Source organism: Zingiber officinale, chromosome 1B (genome assembly GCF_018446385.1).
Source record: "Zingiber officinale cultivar Zhangliang chromosome 1B, Zo_v1.1, whole genome shotgun sequence".
NCBI classification, from domain to species: Eukaryota; Viridiplantae; Streptophyta; class Magnoliopsida; order Zingiberales; family Zingiberaceae; genus Zingiber; species Zingiber officinale.
This window is the reverse complement of record NC_055986.1, coordinates 119706973-119726815: the sequence shown is the minus strand read 5'-3', so window position 1 is coordinate 119726815 and position 19843 is coordinate 119706973. Positions and strand designations below refer to the sequence as shown.

Here is a 19843-nt window from a genome sequence, read left to right as displayed (position 1 = left end):
ACCTAGCTAAATTGTTCAATTGAACCTTGACCTAAAGTCCTAGTTTTGGCTTCCTCTTGATATATCTGCCCATACTAAACCACAATACTTTCCTAGCATGGGTTTATATGGCATCTATACATCAAAAACTAATTTTCATGTAATATGAACCCAATTCATATTTTTCATGCATAAAACTTAACCCAATTGTGCCAACCAAGTATAGTAGAGACTCAAATCTATCTCTAATCCCTTTGGCACATCTTGGTTCACTTAAGATCATTTACCATATGTCCCAAAGACTCTTTGAGCTCCCCCTTGAGCTCTTAATCTTATCCACCTCCCTAGGTGACTCATTTACTATGACTAGACCATTTTGGTGCACCTCAGGTGACACTTGGCCTACAAAACTCACCTTCTTAACCTTAGACACCCTGTCTTTGGGAATTTATTCTTGTCCTTAATCTTGGACACCTTATCCTTGCTATAATTATATGCTACCCTAGCATATTCCTTCTTATTGGCCTTGGATGACTCTCCCTTGCTCTTGGTAACACCTCCCATACCAATATCATGTGCTAGCTTAACACTTGACCTCATTTTGATCTTTGAAAAGATTTTTATGTTTTCAAAGAGTAACTCCCCCTAAAAACATGATCAAACTTTTATCATTGCACCAACAATGACTTGGGGTTCCTAAATAATTAGGAAAACCAAAACTTGAAGTTTGAGGTTCAAAATTCAATAATGAAACTAAACATCAACCGAAACTTCACTTTGGTCTTTCTTAACCAAACCATACTTGTTTTCATCATGAAAACTCATGTAGACATTATTTAGGGTATACTTTATCAAGGAAAAATAGTTTTCTATGAAAATACTTCCTATTTTCAAAGATTGACACAAATTTGAAAACTCTTGAAAACTTCAATGTTTTCTCCTAGTTTGTGTCTAACTTTTCAATGATGATTACTATCAAAAGATAGTCTTCACCAAGGTTTTTCAAAAGTATTTTGAAATCATTTTCGAAACCAATATCCAACCACGTTCTTTGGGCTCAAAGTACATGACTTATACATTAGCTTTCCCAATGATTGGAAGACACATAACTATGTGTTTTGATGAACCTAAAACTCAACAAGATGCACTAGATCAACATCTTGAGTTTAGTTCACCATCTTAACATCTCACTTGTACCTAACGTGTATTAAAACGCATACAAGTCACCTTATAGTTCTTTGTGAGATGTATATTTGGTCTTGCCCTAAACTAAGGGATCATACATCTCTATCTAGGCATTGTAAAAATCATGATCATCCATCTAGGATGTCACTTGATATGATCCCTCTTGTTGGGACACTTCCATACATAATAAATGTCTTTTGTCCTTAATTATAAGGAAATTGACATACTGCATGATGATTAATGACATACATCAAAATAAGCAAAGCATGTTATAACTACATGATATATGCATGACATGACATGGTATTTTTGTATTTTTCATAGTAAAATATGAATGCTAAATATGATGTCATGGCATATGATGGGCAAACAATCATGACAAGTTAGCATAAATAAAATGTACCTAGATAATCTATCTAAGTATCCTTAATTCTTAGCTATACCTTAAAATTAAATCCTAGATTGCCCAATTTCATCAAGAAAGTGCCAAACCCAATTTTGACATTTCTTTTTCCCTTTCTAAATTTGTGCCATTTTTAAATTAAACAAATTCCTCAAAGTATGACACATTTTATTCTTTCAAAGAGTATATGAAATCAAATTAAGGCTTAGATTCACCTTTAACCTTCTAAGAAAATGCCAAAACCCCCAACTTGGCATTTCTTATCATTTTCCAAATGTGTAAATTTAAATTAGATTTAACTCCTCAAATTTTGACACATTTTTGCTCTTCAAGGCTTTAAGCACATTTGATTAAAGCATGAGTTTTCTCTTAATTTCTTAAGAAAGTATCAAAATTCTAACTTGATTTTTCTTATACTTTTCTTAAGTGTGCCAAGTTAGATTAAGTTCAACTCTTCAAATTTTGGCACATATATTACTCTCTCAAAGAGTAACCCAATAACCTTTTTCTTTTTCAAAGGTTAACAATAACCTTGAAAATGCTCTGAAGTGTCAACATTACAAAGGTTGGGTTAACTACCTTTCCAATTGGAGTTGACACTCTCTAACCTATCTAGGGTGTAGAGAATATGCTCCTAGGAACCCAAAACCTATTGGTGCTCCTTGGATGCTCTAGGTACTCACTAGGGATGACTTCCATAGATACCTTCTTAAGGACCTTTCTAGGCTTCTTAGAAGCCTTTTTCACTTCCACTAGGTCACTTCTAGGGCTAACTCCTCTTGTAACCTTATTTGTGACTTTGTTTGGTCTTTTTAGAGCCTTAGTCGCCTTTACTAAGTCAACTCTAGGGATGACCTCCCTTGTGACCTTCTTTGTGACATTATTAGACTTCTTAGAAGTCTTAGTCACATTGGTCTTTGCAAAAGTACTCTTAAGGACAACTTCCCTTGTACTTTTAGCTTGACCACTAAACCTAGGGTTGGTCCCATAACTATATGGAACCCTATGAAAGGAAGTCACATCCTTCTTGGCTTTAGGTTTGTATCCCAAACCTATATAGCCATTGGATGGCTCTTGTCTAGCTTTTCCTAAGTTATGCTCATTTTGACCCCTAAGAATATTTTCCATTCTTGCTAGGGTTCTTTCTAAATTATCAAGTCTTGACCTCAAGACTTGGTTTTTCGTCATTGAATCCATAGACTTGGATTTTTCTTGACCCTTATGAGCATTTCTATATCTAGGCATATATCTATAATCCTTAGAGTTATTGCCTAAATTGTTATTTACCTTCCTAGCCTTAGGTGTGATAAATCTAGCTTGAGGAGGGATATATTTATCCTTAGATTTATCATGCATTCTATTTTCATGATAAATAGCATTATAACGATTTAAATTTGAATTAGCATTCAAGTTAGGGTTTACCTCCCTTACCCTTGAAGCTCTCTTCTTCTCCCACTTCTTCAAGTGCACCGATTTCTTGAGCTCTCCTCTCCTTGGGCACTTTGTGTGGTAGTGACCCCACTCACCACATGTAAAGCACCTAATGTGCTTCTTCTCCTCCTTCTTCTTCTTCCTACAACTCACATTAGTTTCTAAATTAACTTTAGTGAGTTTAGGGTTTACCTCCTTTACCTTCTTGAGTGAAGGACACCTACTCTTGTAGTGCCCCATCTTACCACACTCAAAGCATTTGATGTGGTCCTTTGTGCTCTTCTTGGTAGTTGAGGTGGAGGGTTGAGCTTCCAAGATCTCCTCTTCCTTGGATTGCTCTTCTTCCTCTTCACTTGAAGATGTCGATGATTCCACTTCTTCCTCCCTTGAAGATGTGAATGATACCTCCTCATCTTCCTTCTCCTCCTCGGATGTTGACCTTATGTCAACATCGGATTGGTCCTTCTCTTCTTGGACCAATGAGCCCTTCTCCTTGGACTCCTCTACTCCTTGGAATTGTGTGGGGTTCTCATGATAGGCAATGATCTTTTTCCAAAGATCACATGCACTTGTGCATTCACCTACACTCACAATGATATTAGAAGGTAGTAAATTATGCAAAATTCTCGTTACCTCCTTGTCCGCCTCCGATTGCTCTCGTTGCTCTTCGGTCCAATGCCGAGGTCGGAGGCATTTACCCTTCTTGTCCGTAGGAGCTTCAAATGGGTCACTCAAGACAACCCATTGATTCCAATCCATTTGGAACCATGTCTCCAACCGCTTCCTCCAATAATTGAAGTCTTCTTTGTCATACGGAGGTGGAATTCGGATATCCCATCCGAGCGGTCCTTCGGACTCCATCTTCTTCTTCCTCTAGCTTCTTGCTCTCTTGGCGGTTAGTCCGTAGAAGAGCGACCTCGCTCTGATACCACTTGTTGGGACCTTGACGTCCGCTAGAAGGGGGGTGAATAGCGTCTCACCCAAAACTTTACTTCCTATAATGTTACTGCACAGCGGAATACAAAAGCAAACTAACAAATACGAAAGTTAACCTAAAACAAGAAGGAAGAAGACAACAAACCAAACACAAACCCTAACACAAGGCGTGTACGTGGTTCGGAGATAACTTGCTCCTACTCCACAGCGTGTCCGTAAGGTGGACGATCCCTCAATCCGTCGGTGGATTAGTTCCCGGCAAACTCCGGCTAGCTCAACCTCCTTGTGGGTGGAGAAACCTCACCACAACTCCAACCAAGACCTCTTGGCACACAAAGATCTCTTGAGCACTTTGGTGACTACTAATTAGGCTTTAACCAAGTCTAATTTCGTCGGCCATACCAAGCTCCTTCTTATAGAGCTTGGAACAAATCGAACCTGATTTGCCCGTTACCAGTCGATGGTCAATGCACCAGTCGACTGATGTCAGCCCAACGGCTATCTGCTACAATGCATCAGTCGACTGATCCATACACCAGTCGACTGCTACAGTAACACTACAGTAAACCCTAATTTTAGGATTTTGCCTTGAGTACATTCACTCAGCACTCGTTCTCGCCCGACCAACCTAGACCTAGCCTTCTAGCCTCCTCCATCAGCCTCGCGTCCCTCCGATGTCTCCCCATCCTTCACGTCTTGCCTTCTGGAGCTTCCTTCGGCCTTGTCCATATTGTCGGGTCTTCCTTTGCCAAGAGGCTCCTCACCTCCGGGGCTTCATCCATTGCCAAGTCACACTTGGACTTACGTTGCCAAGACTACATGCTTGGACTTACACCGCCAAGACTCATTCTTGGACTTTCCTCCTTTGCCAAGATCACACTTGGACTTTCCTTGTTGTACCTGTATCCTGCACACTCACAATGCATATCAAATACAACAATAAACCTAACTTAAACCTTTGCCCAAACATCAAAACCTAGGACACCTAGATTGCTTCAACACCTCTTATATAAGGAGGTCTTCTCCAGAGCTTCAAAACAACAACAACGTCTTTCAACGCTTGCTCTACTGCTCTGTGCTTCTACGACGCTGCGAAGTTTCTCCGACAACGTGCTACTAAGAATTTTTTTTTCCTTTATTTTATTGTCGATATTTCTTTTAAAAAGTTCCTGTACTTACACTTGTAACATTTTTATGAACTGCTAGTGATTGCCCAACGAAAGCACTCGACGAGTGCGGGGCCTGGAGTAGGAGTCGACAAAGGCTCCAAACCAAGTAAATCGGATTGTGTTAGCGTTGTTCTTTTTCTCTTCCACTGCTTACTTTCGATACGATATTTTTTTTTAAATCTCTATTCACTCCCCCTCCCCCCCCCCCCTCTAGTGAATTTCTCGATCCAACAAGGATGATGTGACAATTCAGGTCAGAGCTAAGCCCCTCAATGCTAAGGCCTGTAGTATAAAGTCGGTCGGATTCAAGGGGCCCAACTACCAATTGTTAAGCATAAGTCTCAATATATGGTTGATCGACCCTATAGTCGGTCAGGCTTAAGAGATTTGTCTCTCCACTCATTGCCCGGATATACAGAATAAACCTGGTCAACCTTAATGCATCGGTCGGGTATACCAAATAGCTCACCCTTCAAAGGCAGTCTATCAACATACATCTGGACGGACTAAAGTCTGGTCAAACTTATAGTAGTCAAGATGCTCAGCATGCAGTCATCTCCCGACGTATAGTGGACCGCCATGAGGGCCATTCGATCTTAAGGGGCATTGTCTCCCATTTCTCAACTCTCCGTTACTACCAGAATCTTCAGCATGATGAAATAACACTCAGCATATTGCTAGTTAGTCTTATTGTGCTGGTCAAATGTCTGGGACCTAGCTCCCCAATTCTCAATCTTTAGTACAAGGTTGACCAATCCACTGTCGGTCAAACTTATGTGGTCGAGCTCTCTTTTTTCTCTTGAGAGTCGGTCTCTCATTATATGGACAGTCATCCCAAGCACTGGTCGGACCTAATTGCTCATTACTTATCAAATATTTAATATCAGAGTCTATGAGCATATAGTCAATCGACCTAATTGCTGGTCGGACTGAAGGAACTCGGTTTCTATTCTTATTAATCTCTTGTTACATATAGTCGGTTGGATATGTGGCGATTCAGATTACCTCCAAGGGACAACATTGTCAGAGAATTGCAACAATCTGTCAGAGAATAATAGCTATTCATCAGAGTATATTCTAATATCTGACACATGAAGGCAACAGAACCTTCTTATAGGAGTGGCCACTCAGTTTCTATCATTACGTGTAATACATGTGTAATGGAAGATTTCTTGGAGGAACACTGTATGCCTTTTATTATTCGACATCTCCTGCACCAAATATCCCTTGTCGCCTCAGTATTGCAGAAGTTATGAGAGACGGTATAAAAAAGGGTTCTCTCTGTTAGTGAGGTACATTGTATGCTTGATACTTTATGATTTATGCTTAAATACGCAGCATTATTGTTCATCTTCTCCACTTCACGCTCAACCACCTTACTGACTTGAGCATTATAGGGCCTACGCTAAGGATCTCTTTCCTGATTTCCCTCTATATCCTTCTGTTTCCTCTTTCGAGTGTACGCAAAAAGGAGTCGAAAGGAGTGCCCAATGTCATCGTTCTTCCCTAATAAAGTCATCTCCCGATCAACGTCAAAGTCATCTGCCCAACGTACCATCTCCATCGCTTTCATACAAGATCAATATGTTATTCCACTTTTCCCCTGCAAAGCTTGGATTATTTGGTATATCATTATCCTATCAAACCAAGTTCATTTAGTTTTGCATCTTGAAGTTTGTTTTTGGTTATTTGCTGAAACAAATTATCGTTTTACCACAAGGTGCCTCACACCACATTAGATGACTATTCTCTGTTTGAGACGTGAGCCATGGTTAAACCTTTGAGCAGAAGCTCTCCTGATCTAGTTTGTTTACACCTAGATCACACACGATTGTTGGTTTTGATGGACAAACTTGACAGTCAGGACTTGTTACCAATTTGTCTCAGCATTTGGATTTTTATGTTATTTGATTTAATAGCAATAGCTGACTAATTTTAATGTTGATGTAGGAAATTCTATTGTCTAGTAATTTGATATATCATTTTTTTTCCTTATTTCTTGAGACAGACATTCTCTAAGCTACTCTCATCTTCCTAGTGTCATATCTAGAGTAGCAAAAGGGGGCAGATTCTTTCTGGCACAAAGTGAATGTGATGAGATAGATACCCACACAAAGCAAAAGAGCAGCTTTATTCCATCTGATCTACTTGAGAGTAGTAATTCATTAATATTTGGTCGTAGCAAGACCAACGTTCTTCTGGGGATGCCTTCATGCATTGGATGGTCAAAAAGAAAAGGATCATGTATATGCTGGTCTTTTTTCTTTTTTTTTTGAATTGTTAATTTATATATTTCACAGTGTGGTAATTAAGACTTTCATAGATACTTTGATATCTAAGTGCCTCAGAAAACATTTTTTCTTTAGGTGTAAATGAAATATAGCCTCAATGATTGTCCCATGATTAACACAACCTTTTACTAGAATCCACTGAATCTGTTCATGCATCTTATGCAGCCTGTTTTCCAACTTTGGGTCAGGTAGCTCTTCGGATGTTCTTCAACTTTGGTCCCAATTCTGCTTTCAGAGCTGGAGCTTTTATTCTCTCGCCACTGTATTTGATGGAACCAGAAGTATTTGGAAAGTGGCAAAGTTGTCACTATAAAATTGTCCTCATTTCAGGTTAAGCATATAGTCGTGGGTTCATTTTACACTATTTGAGTTTTAATGCAGTATGGTTCTTTTATATATATTTTTTTACCAACTGCTGCACCTGACACTTTCACAGTAAAAATCAAAATTAATATAGTTTTAAGCCATGTCATACTCAAATCTACTTCATTTGAGTTTAAGTCTAATGTTGAGATCCCACTCTGATTTTGTATCTGTTGCTCATCTTCTCCACCTATCTTTACTTGTGGGTAAAGAGTACTTATGGGACCTCTTTCATGGAAGCCATGCGCTTCCACCTAATTTCAGGAGAATGCATAAGCAGCCAAAACAGTTCCAAAAGCTAGCTTACTCTCCTTCCATGATGATGATAGTGGAGTGATCATTAAATGTTCACATGTTGTCCATTAATGATAAATCATGAGCTAATAGAAAAGTTGGATTCAGAAAAAACTTCTTGAGAAATAAATACTAGTAAATGTGTGTGTCGATGGACCACTGGTAGGGCATACGTCGATTCGGGCTTGACCTAATATGGCATCTCTTGGCTCAATGTGTCAAGAATATATTACTAAAAACATATGAAAAATTATAATAAGAAATCTAAAATATGAACGTCAACATTTATTATTTCTTTAACAATCTGTAACTACTTTTTGGTCATGCATGTATATCTAATTGAGCAATATTTCAAATATTGAAAAATTTAAGGATAAAAGAATATTTAATTTTTAAAACAGTTTAAAAAAACAATAAATTATTTTTAACAGTACTAAATTAGGAAACGGATCCTCTTTAACCTGCAAACATATCGGATAACTAGACCCTGAATCCTTATTTTCTCTGGATCTCCTTTAAAATAATATACTTAGGGTACCGTTTCATTTATACTCATGCCTAAATTCTGACCCAGAACGCCAACTTAAGTTTAAAGCATGATGAATTTATGAAAAAAAAATACAAATTCAATCCGTAAATTAAAAATAAATAAATAAAATAAAAATAGCCCCTAACGTATATAAAATACCTATATTTTATGAAAGAACAACCCACTAAATATACCTAAGTTTAAAATAGTATCAACTTATCAAAAAATAAAATAGTATCAATTTATCCTTTTTGATGATGTGAGCGTAAATGAAATAATATTCGAAGTGTGTTGTTTTGAAGAGATCCAGAGTTTAGGTTCCAGAAGATTCGGACGGCTATTGAATAAACAATTCAGATCTCCTAGACCCTAAATCCTGGTCGTCTCTAGATTCCTTTTAAAACAACACATTTTAGATATCTTTTCATTTACCTTCACAGTTTAAATCCCGACAAATAAGGTCACATTGAACATACTTAAGCTTAAAACAACATCAATTTATGAAAAAAATACAAATTCAATCAAAGCTGGCAAATTTTGACAAAATAAAACTAAAAATAGCCCCACCAATGTTTATAAAATACTTATATTTTATCAAAAAAATATCACACTGGACATATCTAAACTTAAAACAATATCAATTTATCATTTTTGATGTTATGAGCATAACTAAAATGACATTCGAAATGTGTTATTTTGGAGGGGACTGGGGTTCAAGGTCCAAGAGATCCAAATTAACAACTAGCTCGGATCTCCTGGATCATAAATCCTAATCTTCTCCTGATCACCTCTAAAACAACACTTCGAATACTATTTTATTTATGCTTACAGTCTAAATTTTTATTAAGAATGCCGCACTGTAATCAAAGCTTCGATGAAAATAAATTAAAAATAGAGCCTAATATTTATAAAATATCTATATTTTATCAAAGAACATCATACTAAATATATGTAAGTTTAAAATAGTATCAATTTATCGTTTTTGGTGCCAAGATATTTGAAACGATTGATTAGCGGATTATTATAATAGGACATAAATTAATTTTAGACAGATTCATAATTTTTTAAAAAATTATTTTTTAATTATTTGTCGATCAATGGTAAATTATTATCGTAATTTATTCTCATTCATATAATTATATAAGAGACGGTGAATTATGGTTCTCTATTTTTTAACAAAATATAAAACTAAAAAAAATAATTTGAAAGAGCGTGAAATAGTTAGGCCCGTGATTGGTACAAGTCGTCAACTCCCAAAGCCTTGGTCCCATTGACACATGCACTGCCTCCTTCTCCAATCCTCATCCTGTCCGCACATCTACCTGGTCCACTTCACTCGAGGTCACGTGACCACGTTGATCTCTGTTTTTCTCGACACCTAAAAAATGAAAAGAAAAAAAATTACAAAATAAAGTAAAGAAATCTCGATCGATGGCGTCGTCTAATCACGAGTTTTTCCTCCTCCTCTTCGTGCTCCTCTCAGGTTCCTCGATCTCTTCTTGCTGTTTAAATCTTTCTATTGCTTTTTTTATAATTTCTTCTGTCTAAAAATCATGTACAATCGTAGTTAGGACGATAATAATAATATTATTAAATAATAATAATAATAATAATATATAAAATGATTAGTTGTGGATAAAAGTTTATCTGGATCCAATCGTCTTGTTCCTCACTGATCCTAATAAATAAAAGTTGTGCCATTAATCGGCCTACTGGTGTTTTGATTTCGTCGCGGTTTCTCAGATTCGATGGGGTTTGAGGGGAAATTAATGGCCAAATTGAAGATCACATCCGCTTTGGATGCTTCAGTCAGAATCTGGAACATTGCCTTGTCTTCTTTGCCCTTTTTCTCATCTTTTGCTTTGCTTTCTTTCTTCCTTTGGTTCCGTTGACAAAAAAAAAAAGTTATCTTTTTGTGATCTTGCCGACCATTTCCTTGATCTAGGGCTTGAATTGGCCATTTCCGATGAGTTTTTTGGTTCAGTCCTTGTTAGGTCTATTGCTGTTGCAGATGTGGGATAACATGATATCTTGCTGTTGTTCGAGAGATTAACCGAGAGGTTTCGGCTTTGGCGAGATTGGTGATGGTCTCGGAGGCGGAATAGATAGATTTGATGTCGTCCAAGTCGAATAAAGCGAGCGGCTCCCGGAGCAGCTCTGTGCGCTCGAAGCACAGTGCCCGCGTGGTTGCTCAGACAACCTTGGACGCCAAGCTCCATGCCGACTTCGAGGAGTCCGGGCAGCCATTCGACTACTCTACTTCTACTAGCGCCGCCAACCGGTCGAGCGCCGGAGACAATAGCGGCCTACCCTCCTCCTCAGTCTCCGCCTACCTCCAGACGATGCAGCGTGGCAAGTTCATCCAGCCTTTTGGCTGCCTTCTCGCCATCGAGGACCAGGGCTTCACCTTGATCGCTTACAGCGAGAACACGCCGGAGATGCTCGACTTAGCGCCTCACGCTGTCCCCAGCATGGAGCAGCGAGAAACCTTGACAATTGGTACGGATGTCCGAAGTCTTTTTCGATCTCCAAGCGCGGTGGCACTGCAAAAAGCTGCTAGTTTCGGAGAAGTTAATCTCCTTAACCCAATACTTGTGCATTGCAGAAGCTCGGGTAAGCCCTTCTATGCAATCATGCACCGAATTGATGTGGGATTGGTCATAGATCTAGAGCCTGTTAACCCTAATGATGTGCCGGTTACTGCGGCTGGAGCTCTCAAGTCTTACAAATTAGCTGCCAAAGCCATCTCAAGGTTGCAGTCTTTGCCTAGCGGAAATATCTCTCTCCTGTGTGATGTTTTGGTTAGGGAAGTGAGTGACCTTACAGGCTACGACAGAGTTATGGCGTACAAGTTTCATGAAGATGAGCATGGCGAAGTGATTGCTGAGTGTAGGAGATCAGATTTGGAGCCATATCTTGGCTTGCATTACCCTGCTACAGATATCCCGCAGGCTTCGCGGTTTCTCTTCATGAAGAACAAAGTTAGAATGATCTGTGACTGCTCTGCTTCAGGGGTTAAAGTCATCCAGGATAAAAAACTAATTCAGCCTCTGAGCCTTTGCGGATCCACCTTAAGAGCCCCTCATGGTTGCCATGCTCAATACATGGCAAACATGGGTTCAATCGCTTCTCTCGTTATGTCGGTGACCATCAGTGAGGATGAAGATGAAGCTGGTGGTGTTCAGAAGGGGAGGAAGCTCTGGGGGTTGGTTGTTTGCCATCACACCAGTCCAAGGTTTGTGCCTTTCCCGCTTAGATATGCCTGTGAATTTCTTATGCAAGTATTTGGGGTTCAGCTGAACAAGGAGGTTGAGCTGGCAGCTCAAGCAAAGGAGAAGCATATCCTCCAAACACAAACACTTCTTTGTGATATGCTTCTCCGAGATGCACCAGTTGGTATCTTCACACAATCACCAAATGTTATGGATCTTGTTAAGTGCGATGGAGCAGCTCTGTGTTACCGGAACCAGGTTTGTGTGCTTGGAACAACACCTACTGAGACACAGATAAGGGATATTGCAGCATGGCTTGTGGAGTGCCATGATGGTTCCACTGGCTTAAGCACGGACAGCCTGATAGAAGCAGGCTATCAAGGAGGTGCTGAACTAGGGGAAGCAGTCTGTGGCATGGCTGCGATTAAGATTACTTCCAGGGATTTTATTTTTTGGTTTCGTTCACACACGGCGAAAGAGATCAAGTGGGGTGGTGCTAAACATGAACCTGTTGATAAAGATGATGAGGATCGCAGAATGCATCCACGCACTTCATTTAAGGCCTTTTTAGAGGTTGTGAAGAAGAGGAGTCTTCCTTGGGAAGATGTCGAAATGGATGCCATCCACTCATTGCAGCTCATTTTGCGTGGTTCTCTGCAAGGTGAGACTGTTGGTGATGATTCAAAGAAGATTGTCAGTACAGCAGTGGATGATGCAAAGATCCAATGGGTGGATGAACTGCGTACTGTCACAAATGAGATGGTTCGGCTTATTGAAACAGCTAGTGTGCCAATTTGGGCTGTTGATGCATGGGGCAACATAAATGGCTGGAATAGCAAAGTAACAGATTTGACTGGGTTATCTGTGGCAGAAGCTATTGGGATGCCTCTGATCAATCTTGTGGAGGATGATTCAATAGAGGTGGTAAGAAATGTGCTACGTTTTGCCTTGCAAGGTGAGCATTCTGTTTGGTTTATATTTCTTGTTTCTTTATCACAGCTTGCCTCTCTTTTGAATCTCCAAAATCAAATTGTGCATAACTTTTTTGTGTTGTTTTAATGACAGGAAAAGAAGAGAAAAATATTGAGATTAAGCTGAAGTCATTCAAACAACAGGATAGTAGTAACCCAATAATCTTAGTTGTCAATTCTTGCTGTAGTCGAGATGTGAAGGATGATATTGTCGGTGTTTGCTTCGTTGCACAAGATGTGACAGAGCAGAAACTGATCATGGATAAATACACTCGCATTCAAGGTGATTATGTTGCAATCGTGCGAAATCCCAGTGGGCTGATCCCTCCTATCTTCATGATCGATGAGTCAGGCTGTTGTTGTGAATGGAATTCAGCCATGGAAAAGGTGTCAGGTATAAAGAGGGAAGATGCATTTGACAAGATGCTTGTTGGCGAGTTATTTTGCCTTCATGGTTTTGGCTGTCGAGTCAAGGACCATGATACATTAACAAAGCTAAGGATTGTGTTGAACAGACTAATTGCAGGTGAAGATGCTGACAAATTCATATTTGGATTTTTTGATATTAATGGCAAATACATAGAAGCATTACTCTCTGCAAACAAGAGAAGGAATTCTGAGGGAAAAATCACTGGAGCATTGTGCTTTCTGCATGTCACCAGTCCAGAGCTCCAACATGCTTTGCATGTGCAGAAAATGTCTGAACAAGCTGCAGTTAACAGTCTCAAGGAACTAGCTTACATCCGTCAAGAAATAAGAAATTCTCTAAATGGGATCACATTTACACACAACTTGATGGAGGCAACTGACTTGACTGTGGAACAGAAGCAACTGCTTAGGAGAAAGGGTCTCTGTCAAGAGCAGTTGGCAAAGATCGTAGATGACATGGATTTAGAAAGCATAGAACAATGGTATGAGTCTCATTCCTTGTTCTGGTTTTTTTGGTCATTGTCATCTATCATCATGCTTGAGAAAATTACCAATGTCCACAAATTTGGAAGTTTAAATCTGGGAAGTCTTCTGCATTTGTGACGATGAATTGCCCAAATAAAATCAGTATGTGTATTTGCAGGTCCTACTGATAAGCATATTACTTTTTTTTGATAAGTTGCAGGATACGATTCATCTATAAGTTGCCAGCTGTTTAGCCAAAATATAATCATGCACGAATGCAGCATTGTGCACGAATCATAACTCCAATATAGATTCTGAAAATTCTGATGCCACTTAAAATTATCAGTGCAAGCAAAAGAAAAAGAAAAACAAGATCAAAATCATCCATAGTATTCAAGGTTTATTTTCCTGCCAAAAGGAAATTTGCCAATCCAATGGTTATTGTGTTTGTGAAGTATTGACGGTTGTATTAAGTGACACTAATGCTCACCAAAATCCTATCGTACAATTCCACATTCTTCTTGTTTTACAATATGATATTCCACACTACCTTTATCTTTATGTGTTAACATATATGACTTTTTTTCAGTTATATGGAGCCGAACTCAGTCGAATTTAACCTTGGTGAAGCTCTGGATGCAGTAGTAAACCAAGGAATGACACTAAGCAAAGACCGTCAGGTGGCGCTTGTTCAAGATTGGCCTGCAGAAGTAACATCTATGTACTTGTATGGGGATAATTTGAGACTGCAGCAGGTTCTAGCAGACTTCTTGTCAAGTGCACTTCAGTTTGCACCTCAGGCGGAAGGATCCATCATACTCCAAGTCATTCCAAGAAAGGAGCGTATAGGTACTGGAGTGCATGTTGTCCATCTTGAATTCAGGTAAACTTGTTCTGAATAATCGTCTGGAAATCAAGTATTATTCTTTTTGGTGCATGTTGATCGTGTGGATACTCTTTGCTTGATTTAACTCACACCTGAGTCAAATCACCAAACCTTGAAATCAAAGTTGCATGTGTACAAACACAATATTTGCTCTATTTGCAGAATCATCCACCCTGCACCTGGAATTCCTGAGACTTTAGTGCAGGAGATGTTTCATCACAACCAAGGCATCTCACGAGAAGGCCTTGGTCTTTACATCAGCCAAAAGCTTGTAAAGATCATGAATGGCAATATACAATATCTTAGAGAAGCAGAGAGATCATGTTTTATCATCTTCATCGAATTCCCATTGGTTCACCAGCACCACAAAGGTAGGAGACATTGTAAATTAACGTACTAAGTGATTCTAGATATGACTGACTATATTGGCCTGCTTGCGGTACAGGATCAGGCACCCAAGTTTCATCAATGAGCAAGAAGAGAAGTCAATTAGCATAAAAAAAAATCAATCAGTTAAACATGGAAGCAGACAAGCACAATCGTTGGCGACCAGTATCGCAAAAATCTTGCATCGTGCATGGAGCATTGAGGTAGCCAATGTTTATATTGGTCAAACTAGGAGAATAAACTGGGTGATGTTTTCCTAGGATTCTTATCGTTGCCATTTAATATAAAATTAGTGTCAGCTTACTGCAAGTAATGGTTTAGTTTGATTAGCCTCAAACTATCACGGATTTCGACAACTAATAAAGATGTCTTAATTATACTGTACTTGTTAGTGCAGCATCAGCTGGACCCTAGCGAGGTCTTCCCATGGACTTGTGTTTTTCATTAACAATGAGGATCTTGTTTGACAGTTTTTTTTTTTTTTTTTTTGGGGTGGAAGGAGAGAAAAGTTCTTTGTAACACTGTCGGAGCTTTTTTTCTCAACTATTTGGTGTTCTCCCAATTGAGTGGAAGCGGGTGGACGGATGGATATAAAATTTGGAAGATTTTGATGTTCTGGTTAAATGTCGTGGATCGTTGAATCATCCGTCAACGAACTTGTCGACGCATGCTTTTTCCAAAGTGCTTGAAATGCACTCTAAACAAGAGAGCTTGAAATGTACTCCAAATAAGAGAGCTAGATTGACTGTGGGACTGATTCCAGGGCTACTCTGATACTCAAGTTAGGATTCATTTGAAGTGATGTGTGAGAAAAAAAAGATGGAGAAGAAGGATAGAACCTGGTCTAGAGTTTTTAGAAAAGTAGGAATCCTTTGTCATTACCTTCATGAGAGAGCATCTCCATGTCAGTTGAAACATCATCATTATGGGGGCCGGTGAGGGGATCAGATCTTACAACATTTAATTGCCGCTACGCTCATCCAATGCCACGTGTTTGTAAGACAACATCTAGGAGACCGGGTCTGACATCTAGGAGACCAGGTCTGACAACCTCGTAATTGCTCTCCCATTCTTAGGATGTCACACGTGGAATATTCGCAGTTACATTCAGTGAGTCTGCCAGGGTGTAAGCCTGTTTTAAGCACGGAAAAGGAGAGGTCGATGTAGAATGACCTTGAGAATTCTACAAAAAAAATAGTAATTTAGGGACGAATATTTGTAACGAATAATATTTGTTGCAAATTTGCAATAGCTTTTGCAACGAAAACCAAATTTGTCGCTAATTAGTAACTAAAATAGCAACGAAATAAATTCGTCGGATATTAGCAACAAATATATTTTCGTCGCAGAATTCGTTGTCAATCAGCGTCGAAATATAAATTTCGTTGGAAAATTTATTCAATTTTGCAACAAATCTCTGGATTTGTAGCTAATTGCCAACGAATATATATTTGTCGCCAAATTTGTCGCAATTTAGGGACGAAATTTCAAATTCGTCCCTAATTGTTTTTTTTAAGGTTAGACTTTTAAAAATTGGAAGATGACCCTAGAGAGCTCGGAATGACACGAAACAAATTTCTATGAGCTCGTATCAATCTCCTGGTCTTGTTAGTAGGGTCAAACATAATTTTATACAAATACACTGACGTTTATAAATTTTTGGAACAAGAATTAAATATTTATTACTCGTTCGGGGTAAAAAATTTATAAATGTCAATGTATTTATATAAAAATATGTTTGACCCTACTAATAAGATCAGGAGATTGATACGAGCCTATAGAAACTTATTTCGTGTCATTCCGAGCTCTCTAGGGTCATCTCCCAATTTTTAAAAGTCTAATCTTAAAAAAAACAATTAGGGACGAATTTGAAATTTTGTAACTAAATTTTGCGACGAACTTCAGAGTTCGTCCCAGATTAGGGACGAATATCTAAGTTTGTTGCAAAATTTATTTTTTTTCAAAAATCAAAATAAATGCGTATAAAATACGGAAGATGGACCTAGAGAGCTCGGAATCGCACGAAACAAGTTCCTATGGGTTCGTATCGATCTCCCGATCACAATGATGACCTCAAACATTTTATAAAATTTTATAAAATTTTAATCGTAATAATAATTGGATGGAGTCTATAAGCCTTAAGACTTGGCTTAAAAAGAGTTAGAGTTTGAAAATGTTTAGGTGATTTTGATATCCAAAGATCACTCACCTAAATATTGTTGGTGCAACCTTAGGTCAAGGTTGACCTGGTTGACCAGACTCGAGTTGTGTTTTGATGTTTGACGAGTTATGTTGTGGGTGCAATCCGTGGTCAAGGTTGACTTGGTTGACCCGAGGTGAGTTGACCTGACTCGGAAAAGTCCAAGCAGGGAGCTTGGCATGGGAAAAGTCCAAGCAGGGAGTTTGACATAGTGAAAAGTCCAAGCAGGGAGCTTGGCACGGGAAAAGTCCAGGTATGGAGACTTGGCACGGAGAAGTCCAAGTATGGAAGCTTGGCACATGGGAAGTCGGAGAGGGCTCAGTAGCTCGTTCTCCGGACTGTGGTCAGAGAGAGCTCGGGAGCTCGTTCTCTGGACCGGATGGAAGTCGGAGAGGGCTCGGTAGCTCGTTGCGAGGTTAGAGAGAGTCCTGGTGAGTGCAGTCCGGCATGTGAAAGTCCCGTGAGTGAAGCCGAGCAGTGGGAAAGTCCTGGTGAGTGAAACCAGATGAAAACCCTAGTGAGTGAAGTTAGGTGAAAGTCCCGGTGAGTGAAGCCAGGCAGATGGAAAGTCCTAGTGAGTGAAGCTAGGCAGATGAGAAATCCTGGTGAGTGAAACCAGACACGAGGAAATCCAGATGGGTCAAGTGTGACCGGACATCTGGTGAAAGTCCAAGTAGGTCAAAGGATTGATCGGATACGTGGCACGAGGAAATCAAGTGGGTCAGGGAGTGATCGGATATTTGGCACGAAGAGAAAAGTCCAAGTGGGTCAAAGGGATTGACCCGACACTTGGTGGGGAGTCTTAGCAGGTCAAGGGAGTGACCGGATGCTAAGCATGATGTACCAACAGGTCAAGGTTGACCGGATGTTGGTTTGGAAGGTTTGAGACTTGGTTTGGGCAAAAACCAAGCTCTGGATCAATCTGGGGACCGATCCAGTGATACGGCTGATCGGTCTGGTGACCGATCAGTAATCAAACAGAATGCTTCTGTGGATTATCTGATCGGTCTGAAGACCGATCAGGAAGCAAATAGAAGAGAAGAAGGAGAAAGGCTGATCGGTCCAAGGGACCGATCAGACTCCTCCTGGACTGATCAGGACATAGCCTGATCGGTCCAGGCTTAGCCTGGTCAGTCCCCAGGACCGATCAGGGTCTTGCTGGACCGATCAGGAGATGTTCTGATCGGTCCAGGACTAGCCGTTGTGAGTGACAACGGCTAGATCTTCTGTCTTCCGTTCTTCGCAGGTTATAAAAGGAGTTCAAGGGCTTGTGTCTACGGCTCTCTCTTCTTCTTCCTCCTCGAGCTGCTGTTATTCTGAAAGCTGTGCTTGAGCTTTGCTGAGCTCCGAAGCTTCGGGGGAGCTTCTTTGACAGAGTTGCTTGTTGGCATTCGTCCGTGAAGTTGGTGCTTCATCCGGGACTTCAGTCGACGAGAAGGCAAGTGAGTATTTGTACATTTATTGTGTATTTTGTTCTTGCTCTTCTTTGTACTCCTTATTGCTGTTGCAAAGTTCTTGTGGCGAGGTTTCTCCACCCATAAGGAGTTTATATTAGCCGGTTTTCCGGGGACTCATCCACCGACGGATTGATAGGTTTCGTCCACCTTACGGACACGCCGAGGAGTAGGAGTTTCATCTCCGAACCTCGTTACGTCGACGAGTTTGAGGTTTGCTATTCTTCGCTTTCGTTTCTATTTAGTTATTTCCGCTGCGCTAACCCTAATCGTAGGAAGAAACGAAAGAATTTGGGGTCGACTATTCACACCCCCCCCTCTCTAGCCGCGATCATCGATCCTAACAAGTGGTATCAGAGTGAGGTCGCTCTTCGTTGGATCAACACCCGAGGGAGCACGAGCTAGAGAATGGATCTATTTAGAGAAGATGTCACGATTCCACCTTTCTACGATCGCGATGACTTCGCGTTTTGGAAGGTAAGAATGAAATATTTTCTTATGACTAATCTTGAGAATTGGAGTTGTGTCCAATTAGGTTTCAAGCCTCCGACGGACAAGAAAGGAGAAACCCTAGAGAAGAAGGAGTGGACCAAGGAACAAGTCCACCAATCCCTAGTCAACGATGAGATATTGAAGATTTTTGAATTTTCTTTACCTAATGATGTTTTGTGTAGGATAGGTGGATACAACAATGCCAATGAGTTGTGGAACAACTTGGCTAAGTTCCATGAGGGGAACTCCACTTCAAGCCATGAAGAGGAGTCAAGTGAGCCAAGCAGTTCACATCATGGAGGGATGAATTTAGAAGTTGAGGGCCACTCAACATCTAAAGAAGAAGAGGAGGAGAGTTCTTCTTCAAGTTCGGAGCAAGAAGAAGAAGCTTCTACCTCCGGAAGGGATGAAGGAGAGAGCGCTCATCCCACCTCAACCCTAGGTAACTCAAGCAATTTAAGTTCTAGTAAATTGCATATATTATGCTTTGAGTGTAGGTAATTTGGACATTACAAGAGTAAATGTCCAAAGAGGGTTAGAAAGACTCCACCGGCGCCAAAGATCAAGGAAGCCGGAGTCCCGATACGCAAGAGCAAGGAGCACGTGGTGTGCTTCCAATGCAAGCGAAGGGGACATTATCGGAGCCATTGTCTGAGGGAGAGGTCACAAGGACAAGAAACCAAGCACATCGATAGGGGGAGCTAAGGCAAACCCTAAGGTAATCTCTAAGGCTCATTTTTGTAATTCAAATAGAACACATGCTAGTA

At 40.0% G+C, this 19843-nt stretch overlaps 1 protein-coding gene across 2 annotated transcripts; it reads left to right on the top strand.

The window, feature by feature from the left end:
- The first annotated feature begins 9993 nt into the window (after positions 1-9993).
- Positions 9994-15314, top strand: LOC121975695 (phytochrome C-like). 2 transcript variants are annotated; one of them, XM_042527505.1, is made up of 6 exons: positions 9994-10063; positions 10565-12747; positions 12858-13674; positions 14247-14540; positions 14706-14914; positions 14989-15314. In XM_042527505.1, exons 2-6 carry the CDS (start codon positions 10695-10697, stop codon positions 15039-15041), a joined length of 3426 nt encoding a protein of 1141 aa, XP_042383439.1. In that variant the 5' UTR covers positions 9994-10063; positions 10565-10694; the 3' UTR covers positions 15042-15314. The 2 variants fall into 2 exon arrangements, with proteins under 2 accessions (XP_042383439.1, XP_042383448.1); XM_042527514.1 differs by lacking the exon at positions 9994-10063 and having other exon boundaries at positions 10937-11079; positions 11186-12747.
- Positions 15315-19843: the final 4529 nt, after the last annotated feature.